The sequence below is a fragment of the Mobula birostris genome, unplaced genomic scaffold (genome assembly GCF_030028105.1).
Source record: "Mobula birostris isolate sMobBir1 unplaced genomic scaffold, sMobBir1.hap1 scaffold_319, whole genome shotgun sequence".
NCBI classification, from domain to species: domain Eukaryota; kingdom Metazoa; phylum Chordata; class Chondrichthyes; order Myliobatiformes; family Myliobatidae; genus Mobula; species Mobula birostris.
In genome coordinates this window covers 323,030-338,375 of record NW_027276252.1, presented here as the reverse complement: position 1 = coordinate 338,375, position 15,346 = coordinate 323,030, and the positions used below count along the sequence as shown (strand labels likewise).

At 43.6% G+C, this 15,346-nt stretch overlaps 1 protein-coding gene across 4 annotated transcripts in view; it reads left to right on the top strand.

Annotated features, from left to right (window-relative positions):
- The window catches only part of LOC140192951 (mitochondrial import receptor subunit TOM40B-like), a 162,344-nt gene that overhangs the window by 46,662 nt on the left and 100,336 nt on the right, over window positions 1–15,346 (top strand). For 2 of the 4 annotated variants that reach the window (XM_072250426.1, XM_072250425.1), the window contains one exon: window positions 2,607–3,021. The exons of the other annotated variants lie outside the window; for them this stretch is intronic. In XM_072250426.1, coding sequence (XP_072106527.1) covers window positions 2,607–2,959 — 353 coding nt within the window. In that variant the 3' untranslated portion in view covers window positions 2,960–3,021. Of the gene's footprint in view, window positions 1–2,606; window positions 3,022–15,346 lie in introns of those variants that run through there. 4 annotated transcript variants of the gene reach the window in all.

The following is a 15,346-nucleotide window of genomic DNA, read 5'->3' as shown; positions in this document are numbered from 1 at the left end:
CTGAATTATTTTTGGGAAGTCAGTTCTGCTACATTGACTTTAAGTTATAGCATACTCTGCACCTCCCTAGTGATTGCTGTGAACCTGTTGTCAGAACCCCCTGCTGAGAGACAGAATTGTCAATGGCTTCTCACACTTTCAGTCTCTGTCAGAGAGAGAAGGGGGATTCTTCTTGTGACCAAGTACACATTGTCATGTTAAAAATGTGATCCATCATGGAGAATAGAATCCCTTTAGACAGATGGAGAAGGTGAATTTCTCTGCATCTTGCCTCCACAGGAACTCCGGATGTCTCTGAAAGATGGAGAGAGAACTTGTCTGGAAAATTAAGACACATGACATCAAGGGTTGAAGGGTTGGTCAGTTGGATGCAAAGTTGGCTTAGTCACAGAAGACTGAGGGTAATAGTGGAGGAATGTTATTTTGGCTGGAGGTCTTTGACCAGTGGTGTCTCCCAGGGTCAGTGCTGTGGTCCTGTAATCTGTGTACTGTATATGACTTGGATGAAAGCATAGGTAGGCTGTTTGTAGACAACATAAAAAATTGGTGGAGTTCTGAATAGTGATGTGAATCAGTTGGAAATTTAGGCAGAGAAAAGGCAGTCACAGATTTTAATCCAGGTGAGAAGTTTCATTTAAGGAGGACAAATGTCAGTAGATAGCAGGACTTTAGGGAGTAATGATGTTCAGAGGGAACTTGGGATGAAAGTTCATAGCTCTACATGTGGCAACACAAGTAAATGGATTGGTCATGAAGACATATGGCATACTTGCCTTCATTGGTCGAAGTGTTAAAAGAGTGGAAGTTGCGTTGCAGCTGTGTAAAACTTTGGTTGGCCATATTTGGGGTGTTGTGTGCAGTTCCACTCATCCCATTACAGGAAGGATATGGAGGCTTTGAAGAGGGTGCAGAAGTTGTTCACCAGAATTTTCCCAGGATTGTTGTGAGTGTAACCCTTGGTTCGGCTAGTGGCTTGTCTAGGGGATGATAGCCCCCGGCCCAGCCAAATTTAAAAAATCTTGCTTGGGTAGATGCTGTGCAATGTGTCCCCTGTTACAAATCAATACCACGAAATAACAAACAGTACACAATATGGGATTAAACGATTGAACTTTATAATTCTTAATTTGACTATATGGTTAGTAAAGAAACAAATAAAAAAGAAAAGGGCCCATTCTCATGAAACAGTCTAATGCGCAAACGTTGAAGCTCACAGTTTCATCCATTTGTTCCTGTTGTCCTCCTCCGAGCGTAGCCGACCCTCGGACCCTCGCTCCTCAGTCCACTCTTTCTGGCGGTCTACCAACTCTCTCCATTCGCGTCCTCTCTCTTCATCTCTCCCCAAAAAAAGAACCGCGGAAACCCCTCTTCCAGATCCACAAGAAAGAACAACACCCCTCTCATTGGCTAACATACATTCCAAAGTCCCCATTATCTCTAGTCATAACCCAAACATTGCTGCTACAGAGAAACCATTACCTTAGCCTTAGCAGTGAAACATTACAGAGAGTCCATTACATTAGCAGAGAAACCTTACAGCATGTTACATGAGTACTAGCTAAAAGGAAAGGTTTGACAAACTTACATGCTTATAGAACATAGAATAGTAGTACAGTACAGTACAGGAACAGGCCCTTCAGCCCGTGATGATGTGGCAAACTAATGAAGCTGGTAATTAGATCCACAACTAAACTAATGCACTCTGCCGACCCAATCTCCATTTCCTTCCATTCTCTGACAGTCTATGTGCATATCTAAGAACTTCTTAAATTCCTCTGTTGGATTTGCCTCTACCACCATCCCTGGCAGCACAATCCAGACACCCACCACTCTGTATGAAAACTTGCCCCTAACATCTCATTTAAACTTACTCCTCTCACCTTTAAATGCATGCCTTAGTTTTGTCTGGAGCACTGGAAACCTGACTGTAATAAATATAGTTAAGAGGGACATAGAGTCATACCTCAAAGAAATAGGCCCTTGACCCCAGCTTGTCCTGGTTGACCAAGGTGTCAACCTGAACTTGTCCCTTTCACCTGTGTTTGGAGTGTATCCATTTGGACCAGTCCAAATATCTTTTAATTATTCTAATTATACCCACCTCTGCCACTTCCTCTGGCAACTTGTCCCATATACCCACCACCCTCTGTCTGAAATGTTGCTTCTCTGATCCCTTTTCAATCTTTTCCCCTTCACTTTAGAGGTGCCCTTTAGAAATAGACTCACATACCTTGGGAAAAAGACTGGCTATTCACCTTATCCATCCTCCTCATCATTTTATAATATGTGATTTTTCCCAGGCTGCAAATGTCAGATACTAGAGGGGAGAGGTTTCAGATGAGAGGGGAAATGTTTAAAGGAGATTACCAGGTAAGGTTTTATTTAACACAGTGGTGGGTGCCTGAAACGTATTGCTAGGGAAGCTGGTGGAGGCAGATACGATAGTAATTTTCAAGACACGTGAACAAGCAAGTAAATAAGGGATATGTGCTAATGCAGGCTGATGGGAATTAGTTTAAATCAGCATTGGGGCCAGCACAGACACTGTGGGCTGAAAGGCTTGTTCATGTGCTCTGTTTTATGTTCTATGTTGAACTTTCAAACAGGGTCCTCGAGCTTTTTGCTGGAGTCATTTGTCAATGGGCTTATGACCCTGAGAAAGAAAGAGAAGGCATCCTTGGCTGAGAGGCAGCACAAAGGAGCAGCAAGTGTGGCTGCTGCCTTGCAGCGCCAGACCTCCAGATTCAATCCTGACCTCCGGTGCTGTCTGTGTAGAGTTGACACATTCTCCCTGTGTTTGCATGGGTTTTCCCCTGTTGCTCCAGTTTCCTCTCAATTCCCAGTGTTGGGCAAGCAATGGGTTAATCAACTTGTAAATTGTTCCTTACGGAGAAACACGTCCTCATTGGAATTGTACACATTGATGAAAACAGTCCTGCAACTGGGTCCAAAATTCTAAAGAAACTTTTGTGTTATTTAATTTAATATATGTATATAACTAATAAATTATTGAAATATTCAGGATGTTTTACTATTATCTTTATGTGTGTTTGTGTATGTGTAAACAATCTGTTATGAGGGAGTTAGGTTAACATCCCAGTGATGTTAACCTAACTCCCTCACAAGGTCCCTCAGTAACCCCTCTCTCCCGAGCTCTGTCACTGACTGTTTACCTGCTGCTGTTAACCCAGCTCTTTCACACTCAGTAACCTTCTCCCCCAGCACCCTGTATCACAGACTGTATCCCTATAGATGTTAATCCAGCTCCCTCACACTATCCCTCAGTGTCCCCTCTCCCCCATTGTCCCGTATCATTGATTGTATCCATACTGAAGTCAATCCAGCTCCCTCACACTGTCCTTCAGTAATCGATCTCTGATGCCATGACTTTCTGATGTGACCGTGTACAGGGAGCTGGACTCTTGTCAAGAATCTTGCAACGTAATCTCAAAGCCAGCAGAGGGGTGTCAATGCGCTGTGAACATTGGTGTGCTGGGATGGATAATGCAACTTCTTCCACACGCCAGCTACAACCGCTGTGAGCAAGGGATCTCATTGGTCTGGTTTGTCCACTCCTCACCACTGCCCTCTGTTCACTTAACGATCTGGCCTTCTGAACTCGTCCAGGCTCTGAGTGCTCCACACCCAGCCTGTCTGCCCTTTAGGTCCCATGTGTCTCATAAGACATAGGAACAAATTAGGCCATTTGGCCCATCGAGTCTGCTCCACCATTCAATCATGGTTGATCCTTCCCCCCACCTCTGTCCCACTCCCCACCTTTCTCCCCATAGCCTTCGAGGCATTGTCCAATCAGGAACCTATCAAGCTTTGCCATTTGAAAAAAACAGACCAACTGGCCTCCACAGCTGCCTGTGGTAATAAATTCCACAAATACACCACCCTCTGGCTAAATAAATTTCTCCGCACCTCTGTTTTAAATGGACATCCTCTATCCTGAGGCTGTACTCTCTTTTTCTAGATTTCCCCACTACGGGAAGCATCCTTCCTACCATCTACTCTGTCTAGGCCTTTCAACATTTGAACGGTTTCAATGAGATCTCCACTCAGCCTTCTAAATTCCAGTGAGCACAGACCCAGAGCTATCAAACGTTCCTTGTATAATAATGCTTTCATTCCCGGAATCATCCTGAGAGCATCCTTTGAACCCTATCCAAAGGTAACACATCTTTTCTTAGATGAGGAGCCCAAAACTGTTCACAATGCTCAAGGTGAGGCTTCACCAGTGCCTTATAAAACCTCAGCATCACATCCCTCTTCTTGTATTCTAGACCTCTTGAAATAAATGCTAGCATTACATTTGCCTTCCTTACCACTGACTCTACCTGCAAGTTAGCCTTTAGGTTATTGCGCACAAGGACTCCGAAGTCCCTTTGCATTTTAGATTTTTGGATTTTCTCCCCGTTTAGAAATTAGTCAGCACATTCATTTCTACTACCAGTGTGCATGACCATGCATTTTCCAACATCATGTTTCATTTGCCACTTTCTTGCCCGTTCTCCTAATCTGTATTAGTCCTTCTGCATCCCACCTGTTTCCTCAACGCTGCCTGCCCCTCCACCAGTCTTTGTATCATCTGCAAACTTGGCAACAAAAGCCATCTATTCCATCATCTAAATCGTCGATATACAATATAAAAAGAAGCGGTCCCAACACCAACCCGTGCAGAGCACCACTAGGAAAGGATCCTTTAATTCCCACCTGCTGCTTCCTACCAATCAGCCAATTCCCAAAAAATGCCAGATTTTCCTGTAATACCATGGGCAGTCATGTAAGCAGCCTCACGTGTGGCACTTTGTCAAAGGCCTTCGGAAAGTCCAAATATACAACATCCACTGCATTCCCTTTATCTATCCTACTTGTAATTTCCTCAAAGTGTTCCAACAGGTTTGTCAGGCAGGACTTTCCCTGAAGGAAACTATACTGACTTTGTACTATCTTGTCCTGTGTCACCAAGTACCTCATCCTTAACAATTGACTCCAGTGTCTTTCCAACCACTGAGGTCAGGCTAACTGGTCTATAATTTCTTTTTCTGCTGCCTTCCTCCTTTCTTAAATAGTGGCATGAGATTTGTAATTTTCCAGTCCTCTGGTTCCATGCCAGAGTCCAATGATTTTTGAAAGATTATTACCAATGCCTCCACATTCTGTACCGCTACCTCTTTCAGAATCTTAAAATGCAGTTCATCTGGTCTGGATTACTTGGGTACCCATAGGACTTTCAGTTTTTTAAGCACCTTTTCCCTTGTAATAGTAACTCCACTCACTTCTCTTCCCTCACACCCTCCAACATCTGGCACACTGCTAGTGTCTTCCACAATGAAGGAATTCTGCAGATGCTGGAAATTCAAGCAACACATAAAAGTTGCTGGTGAACGCAGCAGGCCAGGCAGCATCTCTAGGAAGAGGTGCAGTCGACGTTTCAGGCCGAGACCCTTCGTCAGGACTAACTGAAGGAAGAGTGAGTAAGGGATTTGAAAGTTGTAGGGGGAGGAGAAGATCCAAAATGATAGAAGAAGACAGGAGGGGGAGGGATGGGGCCGAGAGCTGGGCAGGTGATAGGCAAAAGGGATACGAGAGGATCATGGGACAGGAGGTCCGGAAAGAAAGACAGGGGGTGGGGGTACCCAGAGGATGGGCAAGGGATATATTGAGAGGGACAGAGGGAGAAAAAAGAGAGAGAAAGAATGTGTGTATAAAAATAAGTAACAGATGGGGTATGAAGGGGAGGTGGGGCATTAGCGGAAGTTAGAGAAGTCGATGTTCATGCCATCAGGTTGGAGGCTACCCAGACGGAATATAAGGTGTTGTTCCTCCAACCTGAGTGTGGCTTCATCTTTACAGTAGAGGAGGCCATGGATAGACATGTCAGAATGGGAATGGGATGTGGAATTAAAATGTGTGGCCACTGGGAGATCCTGCTTTCTCTGGCGGACAGAGCGTAGATGTTCAGCAAAGCGGTCTCCCAGTCTGCGTCGGGTCTCGCCAATATATAAAAGGTCACATCGGGAGCACCGGACGCAGTATATCACCCCAGTTGACTCACAGGTGAAGTTTTGCCTCACCTGGAAGGACTGTTTGGGGCCCTGAATGGTGGTAAGGGAGGAAGTGTAAGGGCATGTGTAGCACTTGTTCTGCTTACAAGGATAAGTGCCAGGAGGAAGATCAGTGGGGAGGGATGGGGGGGACGAATGGACAAGGGAGTTGCGTAGGGAGTGATCCCTGCGGAATGCAGGGGGGGGGGGAGGGAAAGATGTGCTTAGTGGTGGGATCCCGTTGGAGATGGCGGAAGTTACGGAGAATAATATGTTGGACCCGGAGGCTGGTGGGGTGGTAGGTGAGGACCAGGAGAACCCTATTCCTAGTGGGGTGGCGGGAGGATGGAGTGAGAGCAGATGTACGTGAAATGGGGGAGATGCGTTTAAGAACAGAGTTGATAGTGGAGGAAGGGAGGCCCCTTTCTTTAAAAAAGGAAGACATCTCCCTCGTCCTAGAATGAAAAGCCTCATCCTGAGAGCAGATGCGGCGGAGACGGAGGAATTGCGAGAAGGGGATGGCATTTTTGCAAGAGACAGGGTGAGAAGAGGAATAGTCCAGATAGCTGTGAATAGTCAGTAGGCTTATAGTAGACATCAGTGGATAAGCTGTCTCCAGAGACAGAGACAGGGGAGGGAGGTGTCGGAAATGGACCAGGTAAACTTGAGGGTAGGGTGAAAGTTAATAGAAACTGATAGAAAATGCTCATTTAGTTCATCTGCAATCTCCTTGGCTCCAGTTATTATTTTTCCAGCCTCATTTTCTAGTGGTCTTATATCCACTCTCATCTCTCTTTTATTTTTATATACTTGGAAAAAGTTTGTACTATCCACTTCGATATTATTTGCTAGCTCGCTTTCAAATTTCATCTTTTCCCTCCTAATGATTCTTTTAGTTGCTGTCTGTAGGGTTTTAAAATCTTTCCAATCCTCTGCCTTTCACTAATTTTTACTTTGTTGTGTGCCCTCTCTTTTGCTTTTACATTAGCTTTGACTTTCCTTGTCAGCCACAGTTGTACTATGTTGCCATTTGAGTATTTCTTTGTTTTTGGAATACATCTATCCTGCACCTTCCTCATTCTTCCCAGAAACTCACACCATTGCTGCTCTGCTGTCATCCCTGCTAGCATCTCCTTCCAATTTACTTTGACCATCTTCTCTCTCATACCACTGTAATTTCCTTTGCTGAAATGTCAGACTTTACTTTTCTCCCTAACAAATTTTAAGTTGAACTCAGTCATATTGTGATCTCTGCTTCCTAAGGGTTCTTTTACCTTAAGCTCCCTAATCACTTCCGGTTCATTACATAACATCCGATCCAGTATAGCTGATTCCCTAGCAGGCTCAACAACAAACTGCTTTAAAAAGCCATCATGTAGGCATTCAAAAAAACTTGCTGTCTTGAGATCCTTTTCCAACCAAATATTCCCAATTGACCTGCATGTTGAAATCTCCCATGACTATCATTACATTGCCCTTTCTATTTCCTGTTGCAATCTGTTGTCCATCTCCCAGCTACTGTCATGAGGGTCCTTTTATCCTTGCAGTTTCTCAAATCAACCCACAAGGATCCAACATCTTCTAGTCCTATGTCACATCTTTCTATTGATTTGATGACATGCTTTGCCAGCAGAACCACACCACCCTATCTGCCTACCTTCCTATCCCTCCGATACAATGCGTAACCTTGGACATTCATCTCCCAATTAGAACCATCCTTCAGCTACGATTCAGTAATGGCCACAACATCATACCTGATTATCTGTAAGAGTGCAACTAGCTCATCCATCTTATTTCTTATACTTTGTGCATTGAGATGTAACATTTTGAACATTGTATTTGCTACCCTTTTTGATTCTGCATCACTAATGCACTGTTACTCACCCTGCTGGCTGTAATCGTATCCTATCATCTGCCTGCTCTTCCAGACAGTTCAACTGCATGTTGTCTTTGCTTCTTTACCATCTTGAGTCCTTTCACTCCAGTTCGGTTCTCACTGGCACAGTACAGCTCCCAGTATGAAATCAAGGGTGTGCTGGAAGGGGAAACCACAGCTCATCTATCTCAATGGCTCCCTAAATCTGCCCACATCACCCTCTATCTTCATTGATGTAAATATATTGATATCTGACCGTAAGATCTAGGAGCAGAATTAGGTAATTTGACCCATCAAGCCTGCTCTGCCATTTCATCATGGCTGATCCAATTTTCTTCTCAGTCCCAATCTCCTGCCTTCTTCCCATGTCCTGACCAATCAGAATTTATCAATCTCTGCCTTAAAGATGCCCCCCACACACACACACACAGCTGCCTGTGGCAAATAATTCACAGGTTCACCACTCTCTGGCTAAAGAAATTCCTTCTCATCTCTCTTCTAAAAGGACACCCCTCTATTCTGATGCTGTGTCCTCTGGTCTTAGACTCTCCCAACATAGGAAACATCTTCTCCACATCCACCCTTATCAAGACCTTTCACCATTCAGAATTCTGCTGAATACAGACCCAGAACCATCATATGCTCTTTATATGAAAAGCCATTTAATCCTGGAATCATTTTCGTGAACTCTCTTTGAACCCTCAGCAGTTTCAGCGCACCCTTTCTAAGATGAGGGGCCTAAACCTTCTCACGTACTCCAACTGAGGCTTCACCAGTGCTTTATAAAGTTTCAACATTGCATCATTGCTTCTATATTCTAGACCTCTTGAAATAAATGCTAACATTGCGTTTGCCTTCCTCACCACAATCTCAACCTGCAAATTAGCCTTCAAGGTATCCATGAGGACTCTGGAGTCCCCTTGCGACTCAGTTTTTTGTACCTTCTCTACATTTAGAAAATAGTAAATCCTTTCATTTCTTCTACCAAAATGCATGACCATACACTTCCCAACACTGTATTTCATCTCCATTTATTTGCACGTTCTCCTAATCTAAATCCTTCTGTAACCTCTTTACTTTCTCAAAACTATATGCCCCTCCTCCTATTTCCATATTGTCTGCAAACATTGTAACAGTGTCATCAATACCATCACCCAAATCATTGACATATAACGTAAAATGAATTGGTCCCAACACAGACCCCTGTTGAATACCACTATCACCAGCAGCCAACCAGAAAAGGGTCCCTTTATTCCCACTTTTTGTTTCTTGCAAATCAGCCATTGCTTTGCCCATACTAGAATTTTTCCTGTAATACCATGGGCTTGTAGTTTGTAAAGCAGCCTCATGTGTGGCACGATGTCAAAGGCCTTCTGAAAATCCAAGTATACCACATCAACTGATTCCCTTTTGTCTATCCTGCTTGAATATTTCTTCGAAGAATTCCAACAGATTTGTCCGGCAAGATTTTCCCTTGAGGAACCCATGCTGACTACTGCCTATTTTATCAAGTGCCTCCAAGTATGTATCCTGAGACCTCATCCTTAATAATCGACTCCCAACCACTGAGGACAGACTAGCTATCCTTTAGTTGCCTTTCTTCTGCCTCTCTCCCTTCTTGAATAACGGAGTGACATTTGCAATTTTCCAGTCTTACAGAACTATTCCAGAATCTAGAGATTCTTTAAATATTATTACTAATGCCTCCATGATCACTTCAGCCACCTCTTTCAGAACTTGTGTGTGTACACCATCTGGTCCAGGTAAGTTATTTTCCTTCAGACCTTTCAGTTTCGTAAGAACCTTCTCTCTCATAATGGTAACTTAACACATTTCATGTTCTCTAACACCTCTAACTTCCACCATGCTGCTAGTGCTTATTCAGTTAACTGAATAATTACTTATTCAGTTTGTCTGCCATTCCCTTGTCCCCCATTACTACCACCACAGTATTGTTTTCCAGCAGACCAATATCCATTCTCGCCTCCCTATTACACTTTATGTATCTGTGGAAACTTTTGTTACCTCTTTTATATTATAAGACCATAAGATATAGGAGCAGAAGCAGGCCATTCAATCATGGGCTGATCCAATTTTTCCAGTCATCCCACTCCCCTGACTTCTCCCCATACCCTTTGATGCTCTGGCTAATCAAGAACCTGTCTCTCTCTGCCTTAAATGAACCCAGTGACTTGTCTCCACAGCCGCTCATGGCAACAAATTCCACAGATGTACCACCCTCTGACTGAAGTATTTTCTCTGCATCTGTGTTCTAAATGTACATCCTTCAATCCTGAAGTCGTGCCCTCTTGTCCTAGACTCCCCTGCCCTGGGAAATAAATTTGCCATATCAAATCTGGTCAGCCCTTTTAACATTTGGAATGTTTCAATGAGATCCTCCCTCATTCTCCTGAACTCCAGGGAATACAGCCCAAGAGCTACCAGACGTTCCTCATATCTCCTCTGAATCCTCTCCAATGTTAGTATATCCTTTCTAAAATAAGAAGCCCAAAACTGTACACAATACTCCAAGTGTGATCTCACGAGTGCCTTATAGAACCTCAACATCACATCCCTGCTCTTATATTGTATACCTCTAGAAATGAATGCCAACGTTGCATTCACCTTCTTCACCACCAACTCGACCTGGAGGTTAACCTTTCGGGTATCCTGCATCAGGACTCCCAAGTCCCTTTGCACCTCTGCATTTTGAATTCTCTCCTCATCTAAATGATAATCTGCAGGTTTGTTTCTTCCACCAAACTGCATGACCATACACTTTCCAACATTGTATTTCATTTGCCACTTCTTTGCCCATTCCCCTAAACTATCTAAGTCTTTTTGCAGGCTCTCTGTTTCCTCAACATTACCCGCTCCTCCACTTATCTTTGTATCATCAGCAAATTTAGCCGCAAGGCCATTAAACCCATAGTCCAAATCATTGACATACATCGTAAAAAGCAGCAGTCTCAACACCGACCCCTGTGGAACTCCACTGGTAACCAGCAGCCAGCCAGAATAGGATCCTTTTATTAGAACCATAGAAACTATAGCACAGAAACAGGCCTTTTGGCCCTTCTTGGCTGTGGCCGAACCATTTTCTGCCTAGTCCCACTGACCTGCACACGGACCATATCCCTCCATACACCTCCCATCCATGTATCTGTCCAATTTATTCTTAAATATTAAAAAAGAACCAGCATTTACCACCTCATCTGGCAGCTCATTCCATACTCCCACCACTCTCTGTGTGAAGAAGCCCCCCATAATGTTCCCTTTAAACTTTTCCCCCCTCACCCTTAACCCATGTCCTCTGATTTTTTTCTCCCCTTGCCTCAGTGGAAAAAGCCTGCTTGCACTCACTCTATACCCATCATAATTTTATATACCTCTATCAAATCTCCCCTCATTCTTCTACGCTCCAGGGAATAAAGTCCTAACCTATTCAACCTTTCTCTGTAACTGAGTTTCTCAAGTCCTGGCAACATCCTTGTAAAACTTCTCTGCACTCTTTCAACCTTATTTATATCCTTCCTGTAATTTGGTGACCAAAACTGAACATAATACTCCAGATTCGGCCTCATCAATGCCTTATACAACCTCATCATAACATTCCAGCTGTTATACTCAATACTTTGATTAATAAAGGCCAATGTACCAAAAGCTCTCTTTACGACCCTATCTACCTCTGACGCCACTTTTAGGGAATTTTGTATCTGTATTCCCAGATCCCTCTGTTCTACTGCACTCCTCAGTGCCTTACCATTAACCCTGTATGTTCTACCTTGGTTTGTCCTTCCAACGTGCAATACCTCACACTTGTCAGTATTAAACTCCATCTGCCATTTTTCAGCCCATTTTTCCAGCTGGTCCAAGTCCCTCTGCAGGCTCTGAAAACCTTCCTTACTGTCTACTGCACCTCCAATCTTTGTATCATCAGCAAATTTGCTGATCCAATTTACCACATTATCATCCAGATCATTGATGTAGATGACAAATAACAATGGACCCAGCACTGATCCCTGTGGCACACCACTAGTCACAGGCCTCCACTCAGAGAAGCAATTCTCTACCACCACTCTTGGGCTTCTTCCATTGAGCCAATGTCTAATCCAATTTACCACCTCTCCATGTCTACCCAGCGACTGAATTTTCCTAACTAACCTCCCATGCGGGACCTTGTCAAAGGCCTTACTGAAATCCATGTAGACAATATCCACTGCCTTCCCTTCATCCACTTTCCTGGTTAACTCCTCGAAAAACTCCAACAGATTGGTCAAACATGACCTACCACACACAAAGCCATGTTGACTCTCCCTAATGAGTCCCTGTCTATCCAAATGCTTGTAGGTTCTGTCTCTTAGTACTCCCTCCAATAATTTACCTACTACCGACGTTAATCTTACCGGCCTATAATTTCCCGGATTACTTTTCGATCCTTTTTTAAACAACGGAACAACATGAGCCACTCTCCAATCCTCCGGCACCTCACCCGTAGACAGCGACGTTTTAAATATTTCTGCCAGGGCCCCTGCAATTTCAACACTAGTCTCCTTCAAGGTCCGAGGGAACACTCTGTCAGGTCCCGGGGATTTATCCACTTTAATTTTCCTCAAGACAGCAAGCACCTCCTCCTTTTCAATCTGTACAGTTTCCATGGTCTCACTACTTGATTCCCTTAATTCCATAGACTTCATGCCAGTTTCCTTAGTAAATACAGACGCAAAAAACTTATTTAAGATCGCCCCCATTTCCTTTGGTTCCGCACATAGCTGACCACTCTGATCTTCAAGAGGACCAATTTTATCCCTTACAATCCTTTTGCTCTTAATATACCTGTAAAAGCTCTTTGGATTATCCTTTACTTTGACTGCCAAGGCAACATCATGTCTTCTTTTAGTCCTCCTGATTTCTTTCTTAAGTATTTTCTTGCACTTCTTATACTCCTCAAGCAACTGATTTATTCCCTGTTTCCTATACATTTCATACAACTCCTTCTTCTTCTTTATCAGAGTTGCAATATCCCTTGAGAACCAAGGTTCCTTATTCCTATTCACTTTGCCTTTAATCCTGACAGGAACATACAAACTGTGCACTCTCAAAATTTCTCCTTTGAAGGCTTCCCTCCTACCAATCACATCTTTGCCAGAGAACAACCTGTCCCAATCCACGCTTTTTAGATCCTTTCTCATTTCTTCAAATTTGGCCTTCTTCCAGTTCAGAACCTCAGCCCTAGGACCAGATCTATCCTTGTCCATGATCAAGTTGAAACTAATGGTGTTTTGATCACTGGAACCAAAGTGCTCCCCTACACAGACTTCCGTCACTTGTCCTAACTCATTTCCTAACAGGAGATCCAATATTGCATCCCCTCTAGTTGGTCCCTTTATATATTGATTTAGAAAACTTTCCTGAACACATTTTACAAACTCTAAACCATCTAGACCCCTAACAGTATGGGAGTCCTAATCAATATATGGAAAATTAAAATCCCCTACCACCACAACTTTATGTTTCCTGCAGTTGCCTGCTATCTCTCTGCAGATTTGCTCTTCCAAGTCTCATTGACTATTGGGTGGTCTGTAATACAATCCCACTAATGTGGCCATACCTTTCCTGTTTCTCAGCTCCACCCATAAGGACTCAGTAGACAAGCCCTCTAATCTGTCCTGCCTGAGCACTGCTGTAATATTTTCCCTAACAAGCAATGCTACTCCCCCACCTTTCATTCCTCTGCCTCGAGTATTCCCATACTCTGTTTTCTGGCGATCAGCCAGTTGGGCTCTTATCTTGCTAAGCAGCCTCATGTGTGGCACCTTATCAAAGACCTTCTGAAAATCCAAGTACACCACATCTACTGCATCTCCTTTGTCTACCCTGCTTGTAATTTCCTCAAAAAATTGTAGTGGGTTAGTCAGGAAACCGTACTGGCTTTGTCATATGTCTCCAGATACTCTGTAATCTCATCCCAAATAATCGATTCCAACAACTTCCCAACCACTGAGGTCAGGGCTAGCAGGTCTATAGTTCATTTTCTGCTGCCTCCCACCCTTCTTAAATAGTAGAGTAACATTTGCAATTTTCCAGTCATCCGGTACAATGCCAGAATCTATCGATTCTTGAAAAAAAATAGACTCCTGCCCCTTTTCCAGTGAGCCCTATTATCAGCATACAAAGACTTAGAAATTTCAGGATCAACTTTAGAAAAAATATAATTTATCATAATATTGAACAGGACAGGACTACAAACACTCCTTGTAGAATACCATCATCTATAGGATACAGCTTAGAATGCTCTCTACCCACCTGACCTGTATGGTCCTCTGAATCAAAATATTTTTAACCCAGTTATACATTTCTACACTAATCTCAGCACATTCCAGTTATATTAGCAGTTCCTCTTCCAAAGCATATAATAATCCTTCTCAGTATTCAAGAAGACTGCCGCTACAACCTCCTTATTAACCTGTGCCTTTCTAAAATCAGATTCTAGACACAACACAGAGCCTGGAGGAATCCTACCTTTAGAAAAGTCACCATCCCCTCTATAAGTTTACACATATCTGAAATCAGAGACATTGGCTTGTAACTAGCAGAATCTGTCTGTTCTTTGTCTGGTTTCAGGACTGGAATTACCACTGCTAACTTCCACAATGATGGAAAGTGTCCAGTATTCCAACTTCAATTGAACAAATCTAAAACCAGTTGAAGTTTGCTATCAGACATGTGGGAAAATATACAATAACAAAGATCTATGTTTAATCCTAGAAAGTATCTGTTTGAGCTTAGATAATGAAAACTTCACATAAAAGACTGCCTATCCTCATTAACCCCAGGATTATTGTCAAGAAATGCCCCATTTTGCTTAGCGTCTTCACTCAGTTTTTCAGAACTCGCCAGAACATAAGACTGGAAGGACCCTGCTCCGCCTCCCACCTCCTGAATCTTCGCCCTCTTAAAACGCTCCAGTTTGGACCACCAGGGAATGGACCCAGTCACCCCTCTCTGCCCTGCCCCCAACACCAGGAGGTGGGGCACCTCCTTAAACAAGGAGAGCAGCACTGTGACCGCAGTCCAGGTGAGGTACCACTAACACCCTGTCAGCTAGTACTGACCCTTGCCCATTATAATACACGCCAGCCAATCACTTGCCCTGGGGATGATTCCCCATGTGCAGCCCTCCTGTGTTCCGTGAATGTACATCCTCCACACCCAGCCTTCTGTACCTCCCATCTCTCTGTTTACCCAGCCTTCTGTACCTCCCATCTCTCCATCTCTGTGTCTCTCTCTCTCTCTCTCTCTCTCTCTCTCTCTAACAACTGTAATGGCCGACAATGGTTGAAGGTGAATCGAATCTTGAACCCGCTAACGTCCCAGTTGCTTCTATATACGTTCTTCTGAGGAAATCCACTGTAGT